The 27,019-nt window shown below is 49.5% G+C and overlaps 1 protein-coding gene, 2 long non-coding RNA genes and 1 other non-coding gene across 15 annotated transcripts in view; 3 read left to right on the top strand and 1 right to left on the bottom strand.

Annotated features, from left to right (window-relative positions):
- Positions 1–12: 12 nt before the first annotated feature.
- On the top strand, positions 13–2,047 carry LOC141409238 (uncharacterized). Of its 2 annotated transcripts, none has more exons than XR_012428660.1 (2): positions 13–59; positions 1,842–2,047. It is a non-coding gene; the product is annotated as an uncharacterized lncRNA (long non-coding RNA). The 2 variants fall into 2 exon arrangements; XR_012428659.1 differs by lacking the exon at positions 13–59 and adding an exon at positions 372–509.
- Positions 1,768–9,984, bottom strand: LOC141409237 (uncharacterized). Its single transcript, XR_012428658.1, has 2 exons — positions 9,765–9,984; positions 1,768–1,960 (listed from the first exon to the last, which is right to left on the bottom strand). It is a non-coding gene; the product is annotated as an uncharacterized lncRNA (long non-coding RNA).
- TRNAM-CAU (transfer RNA methionine (anticodon CAU)) lies at positions 9,866–9,938 on the top strand. The gene has a single exon. It is a non-coding gene; the product is annotated as a tRNA-Met (tRNA).
- Positions 9,985–10,202: 218 nt separating the features above from the next.
- The window catches only part of FBXO31 (F-box protein 31), a 56,904-nt gene continuing 40,087 nt past the window's right edge, over positions 10,203–27,019 (top strand). For all 11 annotated transcript variants that reach the window (XR_012428650.1, XR_012428649.1, XR_012428648.1 and 8 more), the window contains exon 1: positions 10,203–10,567. Coding sequence is in view for 6 of the 11 variants with exons in the window: in XM_045383124.3 (XP_045239059.2) it covers positions 10,216–10,567 (352 nt within the window). In the remaining 5 variants the exon portion in view is untranslated. The remainder of the gene's footprint in view (positions 10,568–27,019) is intronic.

Genomic DNA, 27,019 nt, shown 5'->3' with positions numbered 1-27,019 from the left:
CATGCTCCCGGTGGTGCCCTTGCCCCGCCCAGCAATGCTGAGCGCCTGAGGCGCCTGAGGTGACCGTTGTGGGCCGGGCCGCAGCCCCGGGCTGTGGGCGCTCGGGAGCCTGCTGCCCGGCCCTGAGGAGAGGGCAGCGCGGGGCGGGGGAGGCTGAGCCACGGGCGTGGTGTCCCGGGTCGCTCTTGAGGGAGCGGTCCAAGGAAGGGACATGGGGTAAACTCGACCATTCCTTCCCCTCCGGAGAGAGACTTGGCGGTGCGGGCCCAGACGCCGGCACCCCGGGCTGAGGCGCGCAGGGCAGGCCGCGTCCTCTTCGGGAGGCAGGGTCGCCGCTCGCCCGTGGAGCCCCGGGCCCCTCCGCGTGCGGGGGCGCGTGCGGTCCGTGGGTGGCTTCCGGGGAGCGGCCGCTGGTGACCTCCGCCCGCAGTCACTCGACGCCCAGCCTTGGGGCGTCTACGGAACTGCTTTTGTCCCGAGGCCTTCATCCTGGGACGCTCCTGCTGGCTGTGAGATCTTCCTCCCGTTAGGTCGCCCGCAGCGACGGCCAGGCTGCCCCACGTCGCTAGCCGCCCTGTCCACCCCTCAGCCTCCCAGCCACTAAACTCGCGGGACACCTTACACTCGTGACAGTTTTTGAGTCTCGGACTCATCTGTAACAGGGCAGTCAGATTTGAGGACTCCAAATGGGCCGCAGGGCGTCAGTCACCATGCGGTATTTGGTTGCTATTGCCCACCTCAGCCTATGGCCAACGTGTCTCTGTAGGAACAGCACTAGATCCTTTGGGTTTTTTTTTTTTGAGACAGGGTCTTGCTCTGTTGCCCAGCCTGGAATGCAGTGGCGCGATCATAGCTCGTGGTGGCCTCGACCTCCTGGGCTCAAGGGATCCTCCTGCCTCAGCCTCCCCAGAAGCTGGGAGTAGAGCCGCCATCTCGCTTTGTTGCCCAGGCTGGTCTTGAACTCCTGGCCTCAAGCGACCCTCCCGCCTCGGCCTCCTTCAGAGTTGGGATTATAGGCGTGAGCCACTGCTCCCGGCTATTTGGCTGCTTTTGTTCTTTAGTATCTAATACTTTAAAAGAGCCCATAGTTCCAGGATTTCTCCTTTTGACTTTGTAAAAGCCTTTCTTCTATCCCAATTGCATAAAGTGATTGGATTAGGCTGATACAATCTACTCTGTGAACTTGAAACATGCAAAACATACGAAAATAGCCGGGGGCGGTGGCTCTCGCCTGTAATCCCAGCTCTTACGGAGGCAGAGGCTGGAGGATCTCTTGAGCCCAAGAGTTCGAGACCTGCCTGGGCAACATAGCAAGACCCGGTTCTCCACACACACAAAAAAGTATGAAAATATATTTCTCGCGCCGTGCGGTGTGTCACACCTGTAATTCCAGCATTTTGGGAGGCAAAGGCAGGAGGATCACGAGGTCAAGAGTTAGAGACCAGCCTGGTCAACATGGTGAAACCCCATCTCTACTAAAAATACAAAAATTAGCAGGGTGTGATAGCGGACGCCTGTAATCCTAGCTACTCCGGAGGCTGAGGCAGGAGAATCGCTTGAAACCGGAAGGCGGAGGTTGCAGTCAACCGAGATCGTGCCATTGCACTCCAGCCTGGGGAAAAGAGCAAAACTCCGTCTCAAAAAAAAGAAAAAAGAAAAAAAAAAGAAATATATTTCTTAAAGTGGTTTTATACAGCTGGGATTTCTTCTAGAGAAGCCAAGTACTGTCATAGATCCTTGGATAATTAATTACTCCCACCATCAGAAGAATGATGTTATTTGTAGTTCTTTATTCTTCCACTGTTTGTTTATTTTATTTTTTTATTTGTTTTTTGAGACAGAGTCTTGCACGGTTGCCCAGGCTGGAGTGCAGTGGCGTGATCTCAGCTCACTGCAACCTCTGCTTCCCGGGAGGACAGGACAGAGTTCAGAAGATGTCTATAGTCTGTTGGTTTGTATTCTGTGAAAATAGAAAAAAATCCAGTAAGCACATATTATGTACCTACCTTCTGCCAAACATAAAATTATCAGTTTTGAAGTCTTAAAAGATAGTGGAGTCTGCGTTGGTTTCTTTTCTGGATTTTTATGATATTAAGTATTGACTGGTGAGTGCTTTCTTGGCTGAATTGCTGCTTTGTAAGAAATGGGTTTTTTCTTTCTCTTGCTGGACAACTGTTCCAAATGCAAGAAGAAGGGAAAAAATCGATATCTGGCATATGGAGATGGGGGAGGGGAAGCAGAGTCTCAAATTTTCCTACCCTTGGGCATCCATAAAGCTTTACCAAATTACGCCAGGCCTTGAGTTCATGGCCAGAGGAAGTACCATCGATGGTTGTGTAGTAATGGGCCAGGATTACTCTGCGTGTTTTTAAAATACAGAAGTGAAGTCCACATTTGCAAATCTGTTACACTTCTATGCCTAACTTCTAATTCCAACTTGAATCTAAAGCCATATATCCTTCCATGGCTCTCAGAAAAGAATCCAAAGTGATTGGGGTATAAAGGTGGCTCATAGGTTTCATCCCTGTGTAATAACACATTTAGTTAATATATAATTATATATAGTATATATTATAATAATGTACATTCATATACAAATATAAATTAAGAAATACCTTCATGTAACTTTTGGAAGCATAAATGTGCTTGAGTATTTATGAAACATTTCATGTGACCCAAAAGACTGCAGTTTAGTAGAAATTTAATGTAGTGAACAATATTCGGAGTGGTAAATTAATATTACTCATGAATCATTTTAAGCTAGTTAATATAAGCATAGTGTAATATAAACGTTAATGTTCCCTGTAATAATCCACGTAAAGTAGAAAAGCAAGAACACATCTTTCATTTTAATTTACTCAATGTTTTCTCTAGGAATTTCACGGCGCCTTTAAACTACCAAATAATCATTCATTCTTGAAAGCCCAGCAGTGGCACCCTATTCCTTTTTTCATACCATGAAATGACCATAACCATGGGGAAATGATGTAACTGCTAAGAATTGAATGCGATGGCCCAGCATGAGTGATGTAAGTGGCTATAAATCATGCTGTCTAGCTGTGTGTAAGAACCTGTCAAATGAATCACAAAACATTAACCTGCCCTACAGAAGGCATCGGGGTTATTTTTTGCCACACTCAATATGGACGGCAAGTCATGCGGAGAATTTGCTTGGGGCCTCTGGCCTGCTCGGCCTCTCCCTCCTCTCCTCTTTCTGATTGGAAGAGAGAGGCCACTGGCTTTGTTGTCTGCACCACTATAGGCCCAGTGTCCTATCCATCGTGGTGTCATCGCTTTGCTCTTGAGAGCAAGTAAACAAACAAGTATTGCTCAAGAGGAGTGCAGGGAGCTATTCTCAGAAAGGATTTGGTCAGGAGGATTTAGAGGTTGACACTGAATAGACTGCAGTCTTCAGGGAATGTTAAGTAGCCAGAGCAGGCTGTATGTTGAGTGTCCCCCTCCCCAGGGAAGTTTGGCCTCTGTTCAGCTTCAAGAATCTGCAAAGTAGAACGCGTGGTAAAGCGTTGACAAATCAGTCACGTGACCGGCAGCTGTTTCTTAAATGAGTGTGTAACACCTGGTGGAACGCGCTGAGGTTCCACCATGTTTTTGTTTGCCTGTTTGTTTAATTCTAAACAAATTCTGTAGGACTGCTGTGTTTATAGCTTTTGCTCCATTCCAGGACTGTTAAGGTGTACAACTGTGGAGGCTCCATCAGCCTGCTTATTTTAAACTGCGACCCTCTTGTTCAACGTTTGAGTATTTTCCCTTCTTTCCAGTTAGTGTGACTAGTTCTTTTGAGCAGTGGGTAAGATCCCATTTTTTCACATCGGATTTTGAGAACTGATTGGGATACAGTTAACGTGGTTTTCTTTCTTTCTTTCTTTTTTTTTTTTTTGAGACAGAGTCTTGCTTTGTCGCCCAGGCTGGAGTGCAGTGGTGCGATCTCGGCTCACTGCAAGCTCCGCCTTTCGGGATCACACCATTCTCCTGCCTCAGCCTCCCGAGTAGCTGGGACCACAGGTGCCCACCGCCACGCCCGGCTAGTTTTTTGTATTTTCAGTAAAGATGGGGTTTCACCGTGTTAGCCAGGATGGTCTCGATCTCCAGACCTCGTGATCCGCCCGCCTCAGCCTCCCAAAGTGCTGAGATTACAAGCGTGAGCCACCACGTGGCCCAGTTTTCTTCAGTCCAAGAAATACTACTTGTGACCTTTGAGGCAACCAATTGGAAAATGCCCAGCCCTATATTCAACTTATTTCCTTAGATGTTATCAGTTCTCAATAACAAAGAGGTCATTATTGTAAAGCCTCATCATAGTGTTAAAACAAATGATCTCTTCTATCTAGTTCTTCCTCATTTTAGAATGCATGCACCCTCATTCTTTAAAGGATACATTTCTACATAAAGGATTGTAAACGTGTTCTAAGGACATATTAAGCTGTCAGGATTCAATGTGTGGTACTTTTCTGCTGGCACTGTCTTTCCCCTTGGGTTCCTTCCCACAAACAGGTGTTGCTGAAGCTCTCATAATCATTCTTTTCTTTCTATTATTATTATTTTGTAGAGATGAGGTTTCACTCTGTTGCCCAAGCTAGTCTCCTGGGCTCAAGCAATCTTCCCCACTCGGCATCCCAAAGTGTTGGGATTCTGGGTGTGAGCCACCACTCCCAGCCTTTCATTCTATTCTGATGGTCAATGTTAATTCCATCCTTCCACAGCTTTGGGTACACGGCCTTCCTTATTCTTGCTGTCTGTCTTTTGTCCCTCTAATCGTGCGCTTTTCATCCTTGGTTATTAATATATCACCAACCATCTTCTATGGTTACCATTTTCTTTCAAACAGCTTATTTTTTATTTAAGTTATATTAAAATAGCTTTGCCATAAGCAGTAATGACCCTGCAATCATAAATTTGATGTGCTAGTTACCTGTATCAAATACTAAACCAGAATAAAGGCCGGGCGCGGTAGCATCCTAGCACTTTGGGAGGCTGAGGCGGGTGGATAGCCTGAGGTAGGGAATTCGAGACCAGCCTGGCCAACATGGCAAAAAACCCGTCTCTATTAAAAATACAAAAATTAGCGAAGTGTGGTGGCACTCGCCTGTAATCCCAGCTACTTGGGGAGGCTGGGGCAGGAGAATAGCTTGAACCCGGGAGGCGGGGGCTACAGTGAGCTGAGATTGTGTCACTGCACTCCAGCCTGGGTAACAGAGTCTCAAAAAAAATAACTCAGTCTCAAAAAAAAAAAAAAAATAAATAAATAAATGTTTCTGTACCACATAAAATCGTCCTGCATACAATTCGTTTGCATACTATGCTGCTCACTGAAGCCTGAGTTGGCTTCCCAAAACACCACTTTCATCACTGTGTCATTCCCAAATTTGTGAGGGCTTCATCTGGTGTTCCACAAGTTCACATTCTGACTCCATCCTATATTTTCTTTTATCTCTTTTTCTTGTCATTTTTCATTTCCATCCTATATTTTCAGCTTCTGCTCAGATCACACCCTGGACTGAACTAGCCTCCTATTTCCCTCGGGCCTCCTGAGTACCTGATCTCCGGCAAGTGATGCTCCTTCCCATCGTTGTCTATGCCACTGCCTTGAGAACTCCCTTCCTGGCCTCTCCTACTAAGTGAGCCAGGGACAACCAGCTGTCCTTTTTTTCTTTTTCTCTTTTTTTTTTTTTTTTTTTTTTTTTTGAGACGGAGTCTCGCTCTGTCGCCCAGGCTGGAGTGCAGTGGCCAGATCTCAGCTCACTGCAAGCTCCGCCTCCCGGGTTCACGCCATTCTCCTGCCTCAGCCTCCTGAGTAGCTGGGACTACAGGCGCCCGCCACCTCGCCCGGCTAGTTTTTTTGTATTTTTGTAGTAGAGACGAGGTTTCACGGTGTTAGCCAGGATGGTCTCGATCTCCTGACCTCGTGATCCGCCCGTCTCGGCCTCCCAAAGTGCTGGGATTACAGGCTTGAGCCACTGCGCCCGGCCTCTTTTTCTCTTTTTTGAGACAGAGTCTTGCTCTGTTGCCTAGGCTGGAGTGCAGTGGCTCGATCTCTGCTCACTGCAACTTCTGCCTCCCAGGTTCAAGCAATTCTCCTGCCTCAGCCTCCCAAGTAGCTGGGATTACAGGTGCCCACCACCACGCCTGGCTAATTTTTGTATTTTTTTAGTAGAGACAAGGTTTCACCATGTTGGCCAAGCTGGTCTTGAACTCCCAGCCTCAGGTGAGCGGCCCGCCTTGGCCTCCCAAAGTGTTGGGATTACAGGCGTGAGCCACCACGCCTGGCCACTGTCCTTTTTTTCTAGAACATTCTCCCATCAAGTGTTCTCCTCCTGGCTAACTCCAAATTTTCCTTTGATTTATAAATGTCATTTCCTCAAAGAACCTTTGATCATCCAAAGTCTGGTCTCTGTTATAAGATCTTATTAGTTTTACTTATTGTTAGAGCATTAAAATTTATAATTTATGTTATTTATCTGTGTGGTCACTTGTTTAATGGCTGATCTCCCTGGTAGATAGCAGGATGTTATTAGTTGAAACAATTTTTTTTTTTTTTTGAGATGGAGTCTTGCTCTGTTGCCCAGGCTGGAGTGCAGTTGCACGATCTTGGCTCACTGTAAGCTCCACCTCCCGGGCTCACACCATTCTCCTGCCTCAGTCTCCTGAGTAGCTGGGACTACAGGCGCCCGCCACCATGTCCGGCTAATTTTTGTAGTTTTAGTAGAGATGGGGTTTCACCGTGTTAGCCAGGATGGTCTCGATCTCCTGACCTCATGATCCGCCCGCCTCGACCTGCCAAAGTGCTGGGATTACAGGCGTGAGCCATTGCGCCCGGCCTTTTTTTTTTTTTTTTTTTTTTTTTTTTTTGAGATGGAGTCTTGCTCTATCATCCAGGCTGGAGTGCAGTGGCATGATTTCAACTCACTGCAACCTCTACCTCCTGGGTTCAAGTGATTCACCTGCCTCAGCCTCCTGAGTAGGTGGGATTACAGGCGCACACCACCACGTCCGGCTAATTTTTGTATTTTTAGTAGAGATGGATTTTCACCGTGTTGGCCAGGCTAGTCTCGAACTCCTGACCTCAGGTGATCCGCCCACCTCGGCCTCCCGCAGTGCTGGGATTATAGGCGTGAGCTACCACGCCCAGCCTACTTTTTAAAAAGACACACATCTATAAATATATTTCTGTAGATCTGTTTGGAGCTTATGCTCAGCAAGAGAATATTCCAGATTGCTCACAGTGATGATCCCGAAGGATGTGAGGGGATTGAATGGTGATCAACAAAAACTTTTATCTGTAGTGTTTATCTTAACAGTGAGGAAATATTTATACATTATTTGTATAATTAAGAATGAAGGCAGGCGTGGTGGCACGTGCCTGTGATCCCAGCACTCTGGGAGGCTGACCCGGGCAGATCACTTGAAGTCAGGAGTTAGAGACTAGCCTGGCCAAAATGGTGAAACCTCGTCTCTACAACCCCGTCTCTACTAAAAATACAAAAATCAGTGGGGCCTGGTGGTGCACACCTGTAATCCTAATACTTTGGCAGGTAGGAGTGGGGTGGATCACTTGAGTCCAGGAGTTCTAGACCAGCCTAGGCAACATGGCGAAACCCCATCTCTACAAAAAAAAAAAAAAAACAAAAAACCAGCCTTGATGGTGTTTGCTTGTAGTCCTAGCTCAGGAGGCTGAGGTCAGGGGATCACCTGAGCCCGGGAGGTCAAGGCTACAGTAAGCTGATATTGCACCACTGCACTCCAGCCTGGGTGACAAAGCAAGACCCTGTAACAACAACAACAACAACAAAAAAGGCCCGACGCGGTGGCTCACACTTGTAATTCCATCACTTTGGGAGGCCACGGCGGGCAGATCACGAGGTCAGGAGATCCAGACCATCCTGGCTAACACAGTGAAACCCTGTCTCTACTAAAAATACAAAAAATTAGCTGGGCATGGTGGCGGGTGCCTGTAGTCCCAGGTACTTGGGAGGCTGAGGCAGGAGAATCGCTTGAATCCGGGAGTTGGAGGTTGCAGTGAGTCAAGACCACGCCACTGTACTCCAGCCTGGCAACAGAGTGAGACTCCCTCTCAAAAAAAAAAAAAAAAAAAAATTGGTAGCAGTAAATAATACCAGTAAAGTCACACAATATATGCACTGAATAGATATTTGTGGTTGTCACTGATTCATCCAACAATGATAAATTAATTATGCAACTACTATGTACCAAGCACTATGCTGTGTCTATGGCTATAACTATTAATAGTATAATATTTCCAACTAGGCTAGGTGTGATGGCTCCTGGCTCATACCTGTAATCCCAGCACTTTGGGAGGCCAAGGTGGGTGGATCATCTGAGGTCAGGAGTTCAAGACCAGTGGACCATGACATACTTGTGAATAAGTAGGTCCACCTTGTGAAAGGAGTTTGCTTTCAGTTTATTTATTATGGTCACTGGAAGGAGGAGCATTCTAACAACTGCAGGATGGAGTGAAAAACAAGGAACCTGAGGCCAGGGTAATCAGTCAGGTACTATTTTTCAATAGTGTTGGCCTGAGATGCTCAAGGTTTGGACATAGGCACATCTGTATGGATTTTTATTATTTTTATTTTTTGGTTTTGGTGGGGCTTTTTTGTTGTTGTTGTCGAGAAGGAGTCTTGCTCTGTTGCCCAGGCTGAAGTGCAATGGCCCGATCTTGGCTCACTGCAAGCTCCGCCTCCCGGGTTCACACCATTCTCCCGCCTCAGCCTCCGGAGTAGCTGGGACTACAGGCGCCTGCCACCAGGCCCGGCTAGTTTTTTGTGTGTTTTTAGTAGAGACGGTATTTCACCATGTTAGGCGGGATGGTCTCAATCTCCTGCCCTCGTGATCCGCCCACCTCGGCCTCCCAAAGTGCTAGAATTACAGGCGTGAGCCACTGCTCCTGGTCTGTGTGGCTTTTTTTTTTTTTTTAAGAGACAGGGTTTCACCATGTTGGTCAGGCTGGTCTCAAACTCATGACCTCAGGTGATCCACCCGTCTCCGCCTCTCAAAGTGCTGGGATTACAGACGTGAGCCGCCGCGCCCAGCCATTTGTGGCTATTTTTGTTTTTTGTTTTTTTTGGAGGCAGGGTCACGCTGTGTTGCCCAGGCTGGAGTGCAGTGGCGCCATCGCGGGTCACTGCAGCCTCGGCTTCCTGGGATCAAGCGATCCTCTCGCCTCAGCCTCTCTTTTTAAAATTTGGATTGTTTTGTAGATGGGGTCTGCGCTGTGTTGCCCAGGCTGGTCTCGAGCTCCGGGCCTCGATTTATACTCCCGCCTGGGCCTCCAAGAGATGGGGTCCGAGGCGAGGCCACGGCGACATGCGCTGCTGCTCTGGTCAGAGGACGCCTTCGTGGTCACCACCCGCGTACCTGGGAGACGACCCCGCTCCGCGGCCTCGGCAGGGCCCAGCTGGAGCGGGCGTGCGCGGCTTCCGGCAGCTGCAGGAACTGGCGCCGTTTGGGCGGCGCCGCGTGGCAGGGCCTCCCTTTCCAGACCGGGCGCGCATCCCCGGATCTCTTGGGCCCCGCCGCCCGCCCCCCCCCCAAGCCCTCCCGGGGGCTTCCGCAGGGAGCTCGGGAAGGTCCCTGCAGAGCCCCGCAGCGCGGGCCTTTTGGTTACCATAAGGCGGACACGATGGAACGCCCGTTGTTTCGATGGACAAAAGGGTTTCTAGACGCCCTTTGGGGTTCTGGCGGCTGCCTCTGTATTTGGAGGTTGTAAAACGCATCTTCCTACTCACGGGCCGGCGGGGCAGAGTTTCGGGTGCCGGAAGCGGGCGCGCGGGCACGGGGGGCGACTCTTCTCTCCACAAAGGCCGCGGCGCGGAGGGGCGATTGAGCAGCCTCGTTAGCGCAGTAGGCAGCGCGTCAGTCTCATAATCTGAAGGTCGTGAGTTCGAGCCTCACACGGGGCAGCCCAGCGTTTTGCACCCGGCATCACCACTTTCTTTTCCCGTCCCCGCCACGGGCGGCGCCCTCGTGCCGGAGGGGATGGCAACCGCGCGGGGTCTCAGAGGTCGCCGCCCCGCCGGGAGGGGGTGGTGCGGCCGGGGCGGGGCTCCAGCTAGGGGCGGGGCTGGGCTCTCCAGGGGGCGTGGCGGGCTCTGCGGAGGGGCCGTGGCTCGGCGCTGGCGGGGCGGGGCCGCGCTGGAGCGTGCGCAGAGGCGGCGGCAGTGGCCGTCACTGGGCGGCATGGCGGTGTGCGCTCGCCTCTGCGGCGTGGGCCCGTCTCGCGGATGCCGGCGCCGCCAGCAGCGCCGGGGCCCGGCCGAGACGGCAGCGGCCGACAGCGAGCCGGACACAGACCCCGAGGAGGAGCGCATCGAGGCGAGCGCGGCGGTGCTGGCCGGGGTAGGGGGCGGCTTGTGCGCGGGCCCCTCGTCGCCGCCCCCGCGCTGCTCGCTGCTGGAGCTGCCGCCGGAGCTGCTGGTGGAGATCTTCGCGTCGCTGCCGGGCACCGACTTACCCAGCTTGGCCCAGGTCTGCACGAAGTTCCGGCGCATCCTGCACACCGACACCATCTGGCGGAGGCGTTGCCGCGAGGGTGAGCGCGCGGGGGCGGCGGTCCCGGCCGGGTGGAGGCCTCGGACCTGGGAGGGGCGGTGGCGGTGGCCCCGGGTCGGGACCACCAGATGGGCGCGGGGCCCGGCGATGTGGTTTCGGGTGTGGGTGGGGAGCAGCCGCGGTGCCGCCACGTTGAGGGGACCATGGAGGTATTTGAGGGTGTTAGGGAGGGTCCGAGGGGTCCAGGGTGAGGCAGATAGGGCTGGAGAGGGGTTGAGGGCGTCAGGGAGTCATTGAAGAGGCCCAGACATGGGGCACAGGACACCACGGGGCCGAGGCCATGCCGGGAGCTGGGGCTGGGGTCCCCCTTGGTCTGGGCCGGGCCTAAGCTGACGCCTGGGGGCCGCCGCCTCTGCCCCTGCCTTGGAGACTAGCCGAGGGTGCCTCGCTGGCCCCACCAGAGACGAGGTGAACTTGAAGAAATTGGGAGCAGGCCGGGCGCGGTTTCTCGCCTGTAATCTCAGCTCTTTGGAAGACCGAGGCGGGCGGATCACCTGAGGTCAGGATTTCGAGAGCATCCTTGCGAAGATGGTAAAACCCCGTCTCTACTTAAAAAAAATGCAAAAATTAGCCGTGCTGGTAGCGGGCGCCTGTAATCCCAGCTACTCAGGAGGCTGGGGCAGAAGAATGGCTTGAACCCTTGAGGCGGAGGTTGCATTGAGCCAAGATTCGGGCCATTGCACTCCAGCCTGGGCGACAGAGTGAGACTCCGTCTCAAACAACAGCAACAAAAAAAATTAGGGGAGCAGAGGAAGCCCAGTGTCGGGGGCTCCTGATGGTGGGGGCCTGGAGAGACAGATGGATCACAGCGGTGCGGGCTGGACTTTTGCCTTCAGCAATATTGGATGTAACAGATCACAGGAGGAGATGTGTATTTAATCTGGAGTTCAAGGCTCTTTCTGTTTAAAGGTTGACAGCTCTTTGATGTTCAAGCAGCTCATATTTAGGTAAACAGGACAGATTAGAAAACATCTGAACGATGCAGAACAGCAAAAGGAATAAAACCATCAGAGACCCCAGCAGTCAAAGATAAACTCTTTAACATTTTAAAAAACCTCTCGGAGTCATGTGTACGTTCTTCCCTAAAGGATATAATACCATATATATTAGAGACTGTAGTATAAACAATGCTACATAGTAATTCACTGCCTGCATATAGCAGACTCTCCCCTCACTGATAAGCTTTGAAGTCTGCATTTTTTTCCATGCATAAACAGTGCTTTGAAGACTGCTTTGTGCATTTTATAGAAATTTAGGAGATTGATATGTATCCTTGGGAACTTCTGAGATTGTCTTGGTAGGGTGCACTTCCTTCGTGTTTTTTTTGTTTGTTTGTTTTTTGAGACGAAGTCTCACTCTGTCACCCAGGCAGGAGTGCAGTGGCGCGGTCTTGGCTCACTGCAGTCTCCGCCTCCCAGGTTCAAGTGATTATACCGCTTCAGCCTCGGAGTAGCTGGGACTACAGGCGCGCGCCACCAGGCCTGGCTAATTTTTGTATTTTTAGTCGAGACGGGGAGGGGGGGGGTTTCTCTGTGTTGCCCAGGATGGTCTCGAACTCCTGACCTCATGATTCGCCCGCCTCAGCCTCCCAAAGTGTTGGGATTACAGGTGTGAGCCCTCCCGCCGGTGGGCAGGGTGCGCTTCCGCAAGTGGGATTGTGGGTTTGCAGGATTGTGGGTTTCATTTTGAGACATTAAAAACACACTTTGCACGTTGATAAAACCTTTGCAACCTGTTGTTGGGCTCTTTGAGTTTGCACCCCAAGTAGGTCTGCATGAGAAGATCCCTTTCTCCAAGTCCTCCTGGGCAGTAGAGATCGTCATTTTATTTTTGTTGTTTAATGGTCAAGGCCCCAGATTTGGAGTCAGCCAACTTGGGCCACAGCCCAGGCTCCGTTTATCTTCTGTAAGATCTGGACAAGCTGCTTCACATTCCCAAGTCCTGTTGGGAGCATGAGTGGGAAGTGCTGCTCCCGGAGGCACTTGGAGGGTGAATGAGGTGATGCCTGTGAAGCCTTCTCCCCTCGATGGTAGCTGGTAGATGTGGATTCTTGGCTATTTTTATTGTGCTTTTTTTTTTTTTTTTTTTTTTGAGACAGAGTCTCGCTCTGTCACCCAGGCTGGAGTGCAGTGGCCGGATCTCAGCTCACTGCAAGCTCCGCCTCCCGGGTTCACGCCATTCTCCTGCCTCAGCCTCCCGAGTAACTGGGACTACAGGCGCCTGCCACCTCGCCTGGCTAGTTTTTTGTATTTTTTTTTGGTAGAGACGGGGTTTCACCGTGTTAGTCAGGCTGGTCTCGATCTCCTGACCTCGTGATCCGCCTGTCTCGGCCTCCCTAAGTGCTGGGATTACAGGCGTGAGCCACCGCGCCCGGCCTTTTATTGTGCTTTTTTGCGAATTCCCTATTTGTGTCTTTTTTGGTCTTTTTTTCTCTTAAGGTGTCTATTTTTGTCTTTTTCTCTTAGAGTGTCTATTTTTGTCTTACAAATTGTGAGAACTGAGTATTAGTAATACTAAATTTTTGTCATGTACACGGAAAGTAAAGTTCTTTTTACATTTTAAAATTGAATTCCATTTAAAATTGAGGCAGTTCCATTTTCTCTTTCCCTGTGAAGTCTCCCCATTTGCTCTGATTTGCACTTTGTGTAGCTGTAAGACTCACATTCCCTTTTTGTGCTTTGAAGTTTCTCCATCAGGCAGCCAGAGCTGTGTGGTGACCTCTGGGGGGTTTGCCTGGGAAACTGTAAGGTGTATATGGCTCAGCAGAGGGATAACAGACAGTTTTTTGTGTAATCAAAAAGTCAAAGGTATACCATAGAAAAACTGGAATTACAGCTCAGAATAAATTCTTAGAATTGCTAACAGAAATATGAAAAGTCCTGATGGAGATGTAGAAAGCGACTGGAGACAGACAGAACCCTTCAGTCCTTTCTTTCCCACTGCTGTGGTTCTCAGTGCAGCTGTCCTGGGACACCAGACATCGTGACGTAGATTGAAAGCATGTTGTTCACCCAGGTGACCTGCTAACAGGAGAATTTTCATTTTGAGACATTAAAAACACACTTTGGCAGGCCAAGGCCAGCGGATCACTTGAGCCCGGGAGCTCAAGATCAGCCTGGGCAACATGGTGAAACCCCCATCTCTACAAAAAATACAAAAGTTAGCCAGGCATGGTGGTGTGTGCTTGTGGAAGGCTGACGTGGGAGGATCACCTGACCCTGGAGCGGTTGAGGCTGCAGTGAGCTGTAATCATGCTACTGCACTCCAGTCCGGGTGACAGAGTGAGACCCTGTCGCAACAAAAATGATAAGCATATTTCCAGCCATCCCCAATAAATAACTTAAATCATTTGTCATATTTGCTTTTGGTTCCTTTGTCTTTTTTTTTTTTGAGATGGAGTCTCGCTCTGTCTCCAGGCTGGAGTTCAGTGTTGCATTCTCGGCTCCCTGCAACCTCTGCCTCCTGAGTTCAAGCGATTCTCCTGCCTCAGCCTCCCAAGTAGTTGGGACTACAGGCGCCCACTGACATGCCCGGCTAATTTTTGTATTTTTAGTAGAGATGGGGTTTCACGGTGTTGGCCAGGATAGTCTTGATCTCCTGACCTCGTGATCTGCCTGCTTTGGTTTCCCAAAGTGTTGGGATTACAGGTGTGAGCCCCCGCGGCTGGCCTTTTTTTTTTTTTTTTGAGCAGAGTCCAGCTCTGTCACCCAGGCTGGAGTGCAGCGCGGCCCAAGTTGTATTTTTAAGTTCTATTCATGTTAATACATTTAAGTTTAGTTCTGCCTTTTTAAATGGTATGCGGGCCGGGCGCGGTGGCTTACACCTGTAATTCCAGCACTTTGGGAGGCCAAGGCGGGCAGATCACCCGAGGTCAGGAGTTGGTGACCAGCCTGGCCAACATGGTGAAACCCTGTCTCTACTAAAAATTCAAAAATTAGCTGGGCGTGGTGGTGGGCATCTGTAATCCCAGCTACTCTGGAGGCCAAGGCAAGAGAATTGGCAGGTCTGTCCCGCAGGCCCTAGCTGATGGATGAAATGAGTACTCAGACACAGGTATGCAATATAAGAGCAGCTAGGTGACTTCCTGGCTCTAGTGGCCAGAGAGCAGCCCCAAGAAGCTGGAGCTGCTTGCTTGCTTTTATTCAGTGCAGGCACAATGCAGAAAAACCTGGAGCAAACACAGCCTGCAGGTAATTAACATTTATTGCTCCCCTTTCAGGGGACGTCATGTGCTGATGATTAAAGGTCAGTTCCTGGTCAACATAAGTAAACAAGCCTGTTTAAGATAAATTCCTCCACAATCCTTTTATCTACTCCATGCCCTCTGCCTCAGGGTTATAGGACAGCTGCCTTCAGCTCTTCTCCCGCGGGGCTCTGCAGAACCTTCCCACCTTTCAGTAGGTTTGCATCCTTTCCCTATGGTTTTTCCCACCACTCTGACTGATCTCCTGCAGAGAATTGCTTGAACCTGGGAGGTGGAGGTTGCAGTGAGCCGAGATCACGCCATTGCACTCCAGCCTGGGGTACGAGAGTAAGACTCCATCTCAAAAAAAAAAAAAAAAAAAAAAAAAAAAGGTATGTGATGGTTCATAACTCTGAGTGGTCACAGAGTTCTTTTGCTTATTTTTATTTTTTCACTGCTTGCAGTGTGGCAGTGAACACTCTCATATGTTTGGATGCATATATATTTGAACATTTCTCTGAGGATTATATCCAGGAGTGGTGTTGCTGGGGTAGTCGGGGGTGAGATAAGCACTTTTGCTAGATGCTTCCCAGAGTGATTTCCCTTCTTTGTACACCTGTCACCAGACCATGGACAGGCAAGTCACAGAAGGAGAAACTTAACTGCCTGGATGCAGTATCGCACAGTAGCTGCCGTGTGTCTTCCCAGCATTTTAAGGTTCTCATTTAATCCAGGGAATTCTCTAATTCTGCTACATTCTCTCTAATTTTAATGATTCCTCTTTAAAAATAGATGCCAGTTGGGTGAATTTTATTAACCATTTATTTTGCATTTTTATTTTGTGCCATTTTATTTTGCATTTGCCTGATAACTGGTGAAGGTGCACATTTAAAAAATATATTTATTGACCATTTGGATTTATTTTATGTGTTTATCTTTCATTTTTGCTTCTTTTTCCTATTACTGTTTCTTTGATTTGTGGATTTTATTTCTGTAACCTGGATAGATTTCTTTTTTTTTTTTTTTTTTTTTTTGAGATGGAGTTTCGCTCTTGTTGCCGAGGCTGCAGTGCAATGGTGCGATCTTGGCTCATCGCGACCTCTGCCTTCCAGGTTCAAGCAGTTCTCCTGCCTCAGCCTCCGGAATAACTGGGATTACAGGTGTGCGCCACCATGCTTGGCTAATTTTTTGTATTTTTAGTAGAGACGGGGGTTTCTCCATGTTAATCAGGCTGGTCTCGAACTCCCAACTTCAGGTAATCTGCCTGCCTCAGGCTCCCAAAGTGCTGGGATTACAGGCGTGAGCCACTGTGCCCAGCCTAAATTTCTTCTTTTTTTTTTTTTTTTTTAAACATATACATGTTTTTTCTTTTTTCTTTCTTTCTTTTTTTTTTTTTTTTGAGACTGGGTCTCCTTCTGTCAGCCAGGCTAGAGTGTAGTGGTGCAGTCACAGCTCACTACAGCCTCAACCTCCCGGGCTCAAGTGATCTTCCCACCTCAACCTCCCAAGAAGCTGGGAGTACAGGCGTGCACCACCACACCCAGCTAATTTTTTTGTATTATTTTGTAGAGTTGGGGTCTCACTGTGTTGCCCCCGCTGGTCTTAAACTCCTGGACTCAAGTGATCCGCCTGCCTTGGCCTCTTAAAGTACTGGGATTACAGGTGTGAGCCGCTGTGTCTGGCCTGTTTAATATATTGCAAAACATTTCCTCACTGTTTATAGTCATTTGCTTTTCAACTTCGTTTATAGTGACTTTGGCAAAATTTCCAACTTTTTTTTTGGGACAGGGTCTCCCTCGTGATGTTACCCAGGTTAGAGTGTAGTGGCACGATCATGGCTCACTACAGCCCTTGACTTCTCAGGCGTACTCCTCGCTTCCTGAGTAGCTGAGACTATAGGCACGTGCCAACACACCTGGCTAATTTTTGTATTTTTTTGTAGAGACAGATTTTTACCATGTTGCCCAGGCTGGTCTGGAACTTCTGGGCTCAAGTGATCCACCTGCCTTGGCCTCCCAAAGTGCTGGGATTACTGGCATGAGCAACAGTGCCCAGCCTAAAATTTCCAACTTTAATCAAAATTATAGATTTCAAACTTTATGCTTAAGTGATCAGTTTACACCCCAAAGTTACGAACATGGTAGACAGCTAGATTTTCAGTTTCACGAGTTCACCGTGGCAGCTTTAATTCTACCTCACCTAGGTCAGGCATCAGAACGTGGGCAAGCCTGTGTGGTATTACAGGTGTCTGTCTTTGTTAGTCTAATTGTGTTTGGAAATACAGATAGGAATAGTCACATATGAGACAGATCTGGTCTTAGTTCTCTGAGCCCCGAAACTTCATCTTTCCTAACATTTGGTTATGGTGGATGCTGATAAGGTCAAGGGCAGGCCAATTCAAGTGAGAAATGGGGCTGGCCCCAGCCTTGTGAGCAGGAGCAGAGCTTGGGCTGCCTGGGAGGTGCATGGTCCTTGCCCACCTGGCATCCTGGCAGGGGTATAGGGTGGCTCCAGTTTTTAGTGTCTTGGGGGGTGGTGAGTGAGGCTGATTTCTGTGTTTACCACCCAGTGTTTACTTGTCTGCTTTCTGTATTTATTTTCTTCTTTTTACAGATGCTGAATACTTTCTATAATTTAATAATGGGGTTGGGTGAGATGTCTTATACCTGTAATCCCAGCACTTTGGGAGGCCAAGACGGGCAGATCATTTGAGGTCAGGAGTTCGAGACCAGCCTGGCCAACATGGTGAAACCCCGTCTCTGCTAAAAATACAAAAATTAGCTGGGCGTGGTGGCTCACACCTGTAATCCCAGCTACTTGGGATACTGAGGCAGGAGAATAGCTTGAACCTTGGAGGCAGAGGTTACAGTGAGCCAAGATTGCACCACTACACTCCAGCCTGGGTGACAGAGCAAGACTCTGTCTCAAAAAAAAAAAAAAAAAAAAAAAAAAATTGAGTTTCCTAGAACAGAAAACAAGCAACCAAAATGGGAGTGGGAAAAAGGGAACCTCTGCCTGTCTTTTAATGCTTCAGAGAATTTTGGGCCATGACTGACTTTAGGGTGTGGGTGAGGCTTGCGTGTTTAAGGCTCTTTCTAAAGGGATAGGGTGCTTTGGCAGTAGGGGGCAGGGAGAATACACTGGCAACTGGAAATGAGGTGGTTATTTATAATATGTTTGGTCAGTGAGAAGCTGAAGATTTCCAGTGTCCCGTTGGCAATAGTAAGTTGGTTATTTTTATACTACTGTGGCCTCTCTGGCCCCTGCATGTCAGGAAGTGGAGTGACTCAGGCTAACGGTGGTGGCAGGGGCAGCTTGGAGCTGGTGGGTTAAATCTTTTCTAATAGTGTTTCTTTGGGCAGGTGAAGGGAGTTCCCACTGAAAGCCATGTCTGTACTTCTGATGCTGGGACAGGCAGATCACAAATAAGGGCTCCTTCTCCGGACAGGAAACAAAACCAAACCTACTCCAGCCTGCAGGGCCTGGCAGGGTGGGCGCAGGGCCCTTCTTTGATGTGTCACCCTCGTGGCCTCTGGCAGCTCCTTGCCTGAGGACTATAAGGAAGCCCTCACTTTCTGGGGTGCTAGGGCAGGAGCTGGCTGCCTCTCTTGCTTTGGCCCTGCCTGGGCTTGTTTTGGTTAGTCGTTAACTGTTTCGTTGATGTGTTATGAAATGCCAGCCCATTTTGGCACTGTTCATTTATTTATTTATTTCTTATTTGAGACAGAGTCTCACTCTGTTGCCCAGGCTGGAGAGAGCAATGGCGTGATCTCGGCTCACTGCAACCCCCACCTCCCGGGTTCAAGCAGTTCTCTGCCTCAGCCTCCCAAGTAGCTGGGATCACAAAGGCGCACCACCATGCCCAGCTAATTTTTGTATTTTTTGTAGAGCCAGGGTTTCACTATGTTGGCCAGGCTGGTCTTGAACTCCTCACCTCAGGTGATCTGCCTGCCCCGGCCTCTCAAATGTTGGGATTACGGGCTTGAGCCACCACGCCCGGCCGGCACTGTTCATTTATGAGCTACTTCATGAAGTCTGCCTAAAGCTGATATGCTTTGGAAATTCAGAGCATCATTCTGAATCAAAGCATTCAAATAATAACAAAAGATTACGTTTAAAAACAGGAATGACTCAGGCGCATACTCCTCCCTGAACTCTGGAGAGCGAGGCCCACGAGCCAGCAGGGTCCCTACGGTGCCCGGTTTTGAACTTAGAATTCATAGCTTGACATTTCCTCCGTGAGTGGTAAATACTTTAATGTTACGTGGAATAATATTCGTACAACATTTTTGTCCATTGTAAGCCTAGGGTGGGTCTAAATTTCATCATCGCTAGAAATACCCTTTTCCTATACAGACAGTCGGACTTAGGACTGTTCGCCTGGCACGAGAGCGATACGCATTCGGCAGAAACAGCTGCGCATACCCATGCAGCCATTCTGTTTCCACTTTCAGTGCAGCCCCCGATAAATCACGAGATAGTCAATGCTTTGTTATACAATGAAGTGATTTTCGATGATTTTGCGCAGCTGGAGGCTAAGTTAAGTGTTCTGGGCTCATTTAAGGTGGGCTAGGCTAAGCTGTGATGTTGCGTAGGTTAGGAGTTGTCAAGTAGTCAATGCATTTTCAACTTACCACATTTTCCTCCCTTTTTTTTTTTTTTCTTTTTTTTGAGACAGGGCCCCACTCTGCTCAGGCTGGAGTGTAGTGATGCGATCATGGCTCACAGCGACTTTGACCTCCTGGGCTCAAGGAATCCTCCTGCCTCAGCCTGTGTCAAGTTGTTGGGACTATAGGCATGTGCCACCACGCCTGGCTACATTTTTTTGTATTTTCTGTAGAGATGGGGTCTCACTGTGTTGCCCAGGCTGGTCTGGAACTCCTAGCCTCAAAGGAACCTCCTGCCTTGGACTCCCAAAGTGCCGGCATCACAGGCATGAACACCATGCCTGGCCTTCGTATTTACAGTGGGTTTATTGGGATGTCATCCTGTCACAAGTTGAAAAGCATCTGTACTGTCTGATCTGTAGGATAAAAATGGGAAATTTAAAGCCAGTATTTAATGTTGTTTTTGAATGCAGAAGAAAGTGCTATTTCTGTTCTCTTTTGATTTGCTGATGCACAACATGAGAACTATGGCTGTGGTTAAACGTGGCTGAAACTGGAGGGGTCATCTCAGGAAGAAGTTAAAGGGGCAAGTTAGTGGTTTAAAAGTTGGCTTTGGGGCGTGGTGGCGTACACCTGTAGTCCCAGCTACTCTGGAGGCTGAGGGAGGCTGAGGGAGGCTGGAAGATTGCTTGTGCCCAGGAAGTCAAGGCTGCAGTGAGCTTGTTCATACCGCTGCACTCTAGCCTGGAAGACAAAGTGAGCCCCCGTCTCAAAAAAAAAAAAAAAATAAAATGGCTTCAGGAGTGTGTGTGTGTGTGTGTGTGTGTATATACATATATATATGTATATATATATTTTAGGTGGAGTCTCGCTCTGTCACCCAGGCTGGAGTGCAGTGGCGCGATCTCGGCTCACTGCAAGCTCTGCCTCCTGGGTTCACGCCATTCTCCTGCCTCAGCTCCCAGAGTAGCTGGGACTTCAGGCGCCCGCCACCACGCCCAGCAATTTTTTTGTATTTTTAGTAGAGACAGGGTTTCACTGTATGAGCCAGGATGGTCTCGATCTCCTGACCTCGTGATCTGCCCGCCTCGGCCTCCCAGAGTGCTGGGATTACAGGTGTGAGCCACCGCACCCGGCCATTAGGGGCTGTTTAAGATGGAGTAAAATAAGGCTAAAACCAGCTGGGCTTCATTCCCAGATGGTTAAGACCTTCTAACTTACAGGAGGTTGGCACAAGCTACAGGTTGCTCCTTGCCGACTTGCCCAGGAGAACTGATTGGTTTCTAGAGGTCCTGGCGCTGCACACTCACTGATTCTGTGTGTAATGCGATGACGTAATGCATCTGAGGGTCTGGGGTCTGTCTTTCTGTCTGGAAAGGGCATGTACACACAGGGCGTCTTGGGATCTTGGAGCGGAACAAGTGTCCTCTCAAAAAACAAGTGTGTCTCTACTGTCTTCCCCTTTCTGGGTCAGCGTCCTGTGACAGTGACACCGTCCCTGGCCACCGGAGTGATGGAGAGAATTAGCCAGGACTCATCAGGCCTTCCTGGCATGAGTGGAGGAAAAGGACGCGTCTGAAATCCCAGGAAGGTCCTGGGTGATAGGATTGTGGAGTCAGACTCACAGAAGGGTCGCAAACAGCGTCACCGAGTGATTGTTTGTGTCCTTTGGGAAGGAGTGGTATCGGGGATGACCACTGCATCTTAGCGAAAGGGGGCTCCCTTGGCCAGTGGGTGCCTGTCGTGGGTGCCAGAGGAGGGGCGTAAGTCCTGGCTGGAGGCGCCAGGCTTCTCAAGGCTCCTGTCCACATGGAGACTGTCATTGCAGGGATGAGACTGTTTGAGCAGGAGGCACGCTGGCTCAGTGGTCACCTTATTGTTTAGCACCCACATACTCTGGTGTTTGATAGGAGATGCCTGGGGGCTGTGCCCAGGCTTTGGCTTTTCCATTCCGTCCTAAGAGGACGCTGGCCGTGGGAGTGTTTGCAGATCTGCTGCATTATTTAAAAACAGCACGTTTTCCATGCAGTCAAGCTGATGGCTACAGAGCTGGGAGTGTTGGGGAGTGCCGGGCCGCAGTTGGAATGCTGTTCTTGGAGCCTGGGAGCACGTCCCCTCTGCCACCGCCAGCTCATTTCCGTGCCTTAACTTCCTTTTTAGCCTCAGAAGCAGAAGAATTTAAGCCATATTTCCAACGGATTGTAATTATCCCCTAATTTAGCGCAAACACAGACGCAGTCTTTCCAATCAGTGTCGTCTTTTGGTTTTATTTGGAAAACTGAGTGTAAAGCTGGTAGGTCACCAGCCAGCAGGTCCCTCAGCACTTGCCACCCCCTCTGCTCCCAGCTTCCCTCTCCTCCAGGGAGACTGAGGCCCAGCAGTGTCCCAGGGGCCACAGTGTCTGCCTCTGCCTGTCCCACAGGGCCCTCTCCCTCGGGTTCCCCGCCTGCATGCCCGGGGTCACCCCGCTGGCTCCTCAGTCATCCCCACCCACAGGCTCCTGTTCCCCTGGGTCTGGCGGTTGGTGGCTGGCGCAGCCCTTCCAGCTGAAATCTGCAGTGCTGACTGCAGTCCCTGGTGTTGAGTGCCCTGGGGCTGGGCGAAGCTCTCTCCATGCCCAGGCACCTGCCAAGTTGCCCCAGACAGCTTCTTAGCGTGGTGCCTTTCTCAAGTGGTGCTTTTGGGAGGATGATGCCAAGTGCCTTCTTACTGCAGTCCCCCCTAGTGCCAGTGCTGAGCACAGAATAGTGACTCTCTGTGTCCCTGTCCCTCCTGTCCCGGTGTGCTGAGTGCGGGCTTGGCCATGCTGGCCAGGGTGCACCTCCCGTCCTCTTCATCTTCCCTTCCCAGGGTTTGGGGGTGCTCGTGAAGCAGATGAGTCTTCCCCGGGCCCCTGAGAGGGAGGGGAGAGTGGGACGGGGATAGTAAGGGCTCTTCCAAACCACTCCCGCCTGAGAGATGGACTAGATGCAGGCCCCATTTGGGCCTGTGCTGCAGGGGTGGGGTTTCCAGTAAGGGCCACCACTCAGCAGTGAGCTCTGTTGGACAAGAAGACCATGTGCAGAGGTTGGTGACCCCTGGCAGTTGAGTCACAAGAGGACGCAGCTTCGGTGTAGCTGGACTCAGGTCAGGTCACTGGGCTGTTTTGTTCCTCTTGGCAAAACAGCTTTTAAATAGCCTTTTTTTTTTTTTTTGGAAATGTTCTTATTTATTTTTGAGACGGAATCTCATTCTGTCACCTGGGTGGCAAAGTGAGACCCAGTCTCAAAAACAAGAGAAATTTGTGAAAAATAGTCACACTGTGGAAAACAGTATTATAGTTCCTAAAAAATGTAAACTTAGAAATACCTTGTGATCTAGCAATTCTCCTTCTGGGTATATACCCCCCAAAAAAGAAAGGAAGGGACTCAGACATTTTGACACCTCTGTCCAAAGCAGTTTTGTTCACAATAGCCAAAAGGCGGAGGCATCCTGAGTGCCCATCTATGAATAAACGGATGAACACAGTGTGGTCCCCACAGGATGGAACGCGATCCATTCTTAAAAAGGAAGGAAATCCTGGTGATGCGCGGAGCTGAAGGACATTATGCTAAGTGAAATAAACAGTCACCAAAGGACAAGTACGGCATGGTTCCACTCGGAGGAGGTGCCTTGGAGTAGTCAACAGCAGAGAGACAGAAAGCAGAATGGTGGGTGCCGAGGAAGGGGCTGGGGAAATGTGGAGGTGCCGCTCAGTGGGGACAGAGTTTGTTAGGGAAGGTGAAAAGGTTCTACGCGTGGATGGCGGAGGAGGCCGCACAGCGGTATGAAGGTACTTAGTGTCCCTGAGCCGTACAGTCAACAGTGGGTAAAATGGTAGCTTTTATGTTTATTTTTACCATGCTAACAAAACTAAATTGCCATTTCAAATATTCCAATCAGAAAATTTCCTCTCACATGAGCAAGTGAAACAAAAAAGAAAAAAAATAAAGGCTGGGTGCAGTGGTTCACGCCTGTAATCCTGGCACTTTGAGAGGCCAAGGCAGGCAGGTCACTTGAGGTCAGGAGTTTGAGACATGGTGAAACTCCGTCTCTACTGAAAATACAAAGATTGGCCAGGTGTGGTGGCGGGCACCTGAAATCCCAGCTACTCGGGAGGCTGAGGCAGGAGACTCACTTGAACTTGGGAGGTGGAGGTTGCAGTGAACTGAGATGGCGCCACTGCACTCCAGCCTGGGCAACAAGAGTGAAACTGTCTCAGAAAGACAAATAAACAAAAAACAAAGAAAGCATCTAAATTAATTCCTTAGCAATCAGAACAGCTGCTTTGCTGGATTTTGCCAACTGCCAGTCATGTTGGACTGAGGTTATCTGTTCCTCTTTCTGAAACTATTGAGGTAGATAATTACCAAGAACACTTCCTCTTACAAAGGCAAAAAAAAAAAAAAAAGGGAAGTAGATTAGTAAGGAAACTTTTAGCGAGGACACCGCGTTAACAGCCTGCAACACTGAACCTGTTGCCTGGAAGCGGGTGGGCAGCACAGGTCACGCTGGCCGTCTGGAGTTGGGTTGGGTCTGTGCAGCAGGGTGGGAATTAACACTTGCCAGTGTTTCTGGAAGGAAGGGTGCATGGTTGCTGGAAAGGACACTGGCCTGAAAGCTGTGTTAAGGGCAGTTTCCCTTGATGACTTATGAGAAGGTTTATAGAACCATAAAAGGATGTGTAATTGTTCTTAACCCCTGTGTTTTAAAAGACTTTTTTCATCATGTGGAAAATTCCTTATAGGAGCAGTTGGGTCAGAATGACATTTATTCTCCTCTGGTTCATTTGTCGTGACCTTTTGGTGACAGCAGGAAAAACCCACTAAGGATTGTTGTATTCATTAGCACTGTGCACATCATTTTGCTTTTCTTCTGAATTTTAATGGCATTTTTGTGGATGCTTTATCAAGTTCTCGAGTTCATCTCCTACTGGGTATTAGCAGTACATTTGCTGGTGAGGTATCCAGAGAATGATGGCGGCCTGGGCTCTGTCGATGTGGCTATCCTAGCTAAAAACCTTGGACTCATTCAGAAGTCCAAGCAGTTAATAAAAGGCTACATGCATTGTTTCTGTCAGGTTAGAGGATGCTTTGGGCTCAGTGAAAATTCATGAAACTAAGTCACCAGCCTTCAGCAATCTGAGCAGAGAGAAACTGCCTCAGGAACAGTGTTGATGGCTTGCAGAGGACTGGCTTATGACTTCAGGCAGCATAAACAACAAGCAGAAATGGATGCGTTTTCCAGTGTCTGCCCATCTAGCCATTGGCGCAGGGAATCAGAGCATCTTGCCTGCAGCATTAAGACGACTACGAAAATGCGTAGTATCAGAGGAAAAGCACCCTCAGTCCAGACTGCTTTGTCAGTGAGGTGTCATGTGCACTGGTGGCATCTGGAACCTGGAAAGGGGCTGTCCTTTAAACCACACAGCAAACTGAAGCTACAGTCTCATTATGCAGTAACTAACGAATTTGAAGTGCATCATTTGTGTAAGAAGAGGACAGAGTATTTATGGAGAGTCAGAGGAAATAGTGACAGCTGACAGGTGGGTCTCAGGAAAAGCCGTTTGATCATCAGGGCACTGGCAGAACCGCCCTCTGCCCCTGGGGAATCTTGATGTGCTCCAGTGGTTTGCAGGGGTGGTGTGGAGCTTGGCTCAGTGAGAGCAGGTAGGCCAGAGGAAGAGCCACCTGATTATCAGGACACTGGCAGAACCCCCCGGGAATCTTGATGTGCTTCAATGGGTGGGGGGTGGTGCGGAGCTCGGCTCAGTGAGAGCAGGTAGGCCAGTTGTTATTATTTCTTGACTTCGGTGAGTGTGACCTGCTGAGCTGGTCTGAGGGTGAGTGATCTGCAGGGATGTTGACAACCCACAGTCCCTCAGATTGACAACCTATGTTACATGCAAGTATCATTTTATCCCTGCTTTGGATTCACAAACATCATATTTCTTTCTGTTTCTTTTTCTTTCTTTTTTTTTTTTTGAGACGGAGTCTCGCTCTGTCGCCCAGGCTGGAGTGCAGTGGCCGGATGTCAGCTCACTGCAAGCTCCGCCTCCCGGGTTTAGGCCATTCTCCTGCCTCAGCCTCCAAGTAGCTGGGAATACAGGCGCCCACCACCTCGCCCGGCTAGTTTTTTGTAATTTTTAGTAGAGATGGGGTTTCACCGGGTTAGCCAGGATGGTCTCGATCTCCTGACCTTGTGATCCACCTGTCTCGGCCTCCCAAAGTGCTGGGATTACAGGCTTGAGCCACCGCGCCCGGCCTTTTTTTTTTTTTTTTTTTTTTGAGACAGGGTCTCACTGTGTTGCCCAGGCTGGAGTGCAGTGGCTTGTCACTCACAGCGACCTTGAACTCCTGGGCTCAAGAAATCCTCCCACATCAACGTCTCAAAGTGCTGGTGTTAGAGGTGTGCCACTGCACCTGGCTAATTTTTTAAAAAAATTTTATAGAGATGGGGTCTCACTGTGTTGCTCAGATCGGTCTTGAACTCCTGTGTTCAAGCAAGCCTCCTGCCTTGGCCTCCCAGAGTGCTGGGATTACAAGTGTGAGCCCTTGTGCCCGTCTTGTTGGTTCTTTTTTATTTTCCACATTGCTATTTTGGAGGTCGCCAGAGAGTGCTCCATCTGCCCCTAGATATGTGTGCCCCTGTCTTTGCAGAAGAGTGTACGTCACACTCCCAGCAGCCGGCCTGTCTGCCCTCTGCCTCCGCTCTCTCCATGTAGCGCCCATCGTGGATGATCCTGTTGGCTGGAGCTCTTTTGTTCAGTTTTTTTCCAGCAACTGTGGTACATAAATATTTTCCCATTTGTCCTCAGTGGCAATCTCTGTGCCCACTCCTTTCCTGGAAGCTCGCTTTCCAGTCCTGCTCCTTGGCTGTTTCCAGGTGACCCTCCCATGCCTCCCTCTGCCTCCCAGCTCTGCCCTGCCAGCTCTCCCACACCTGGAGTGCTCAGGGCCCTTTGCACTCTGTCTGGGCGTTTCCAGGCCTCTGCCCTGATCTTGCCTGCTATGTTCACCTCTGCCTGGGTCCTTGCCACCACAGCCATGGGTGTTGCCTCCTAGGAGGTGTTTTATGTTAAGGAGCCTTTTTCCCCCCTAAATAAACTAAATGTTACAGGATTTATTAAAAAATTGCAAGGAGGCCAGGCGCGGTGGCTCAAGCCTGTAATCCCAGCACTTTGGGAGGCCGAGACGGGTGGATCACGAGGTCAGGAGATTGAGACCATCCTGGCTAACACGGTGAAACCCCGTCTCTACTAAAAATACAAAAAACTAGCCGGGCGAGGTGGCGGGTGCCTGTAGTCCCAGCTACTCGGGAGGCTGAGGCCGGAGAATGGCGTGAACCCGGGAGGCGGAGATTGCAGTGAGCTGACATCCGGCCACTGCACTCCAGCCTGGGCTACAGAGCGAGACTCCGTCTCAAAAAAAAAAAAAAAAAAAAAAAAAAAAAAAAAAAATTGCAAGGAAGGGCAGAGAGTTCCCATATGCTGTGGTTTCCCCAGTTGTGAGCATCTTCTGTTAGTATGGCATATTTGTCACAGTTAATGGACCGATAGTGATCCGTTATCCTTAACCACGCCTGCACTTGATTCAGATTGCCACAGTTTTCACTCACATCCTTT

This window comes from Macaca fascicularis, chromosome 20 (assembly GCF_037993035.2).
Source record: "Macaca fascicularis isolate 582-1 chromosome 20, T2T-MFA8v1.1".
Classification (NCBI taxonomy): Eukaryota; Metazoa; Chordata; class Mammalia; order Primates; family Cercopithecidae; genus Macaca; species Macaca fascicularis.
Note: the sequence above shows the minus strand (reverse complement) of the source record. Positions and strands in the feature narration are given on the sequence as shown.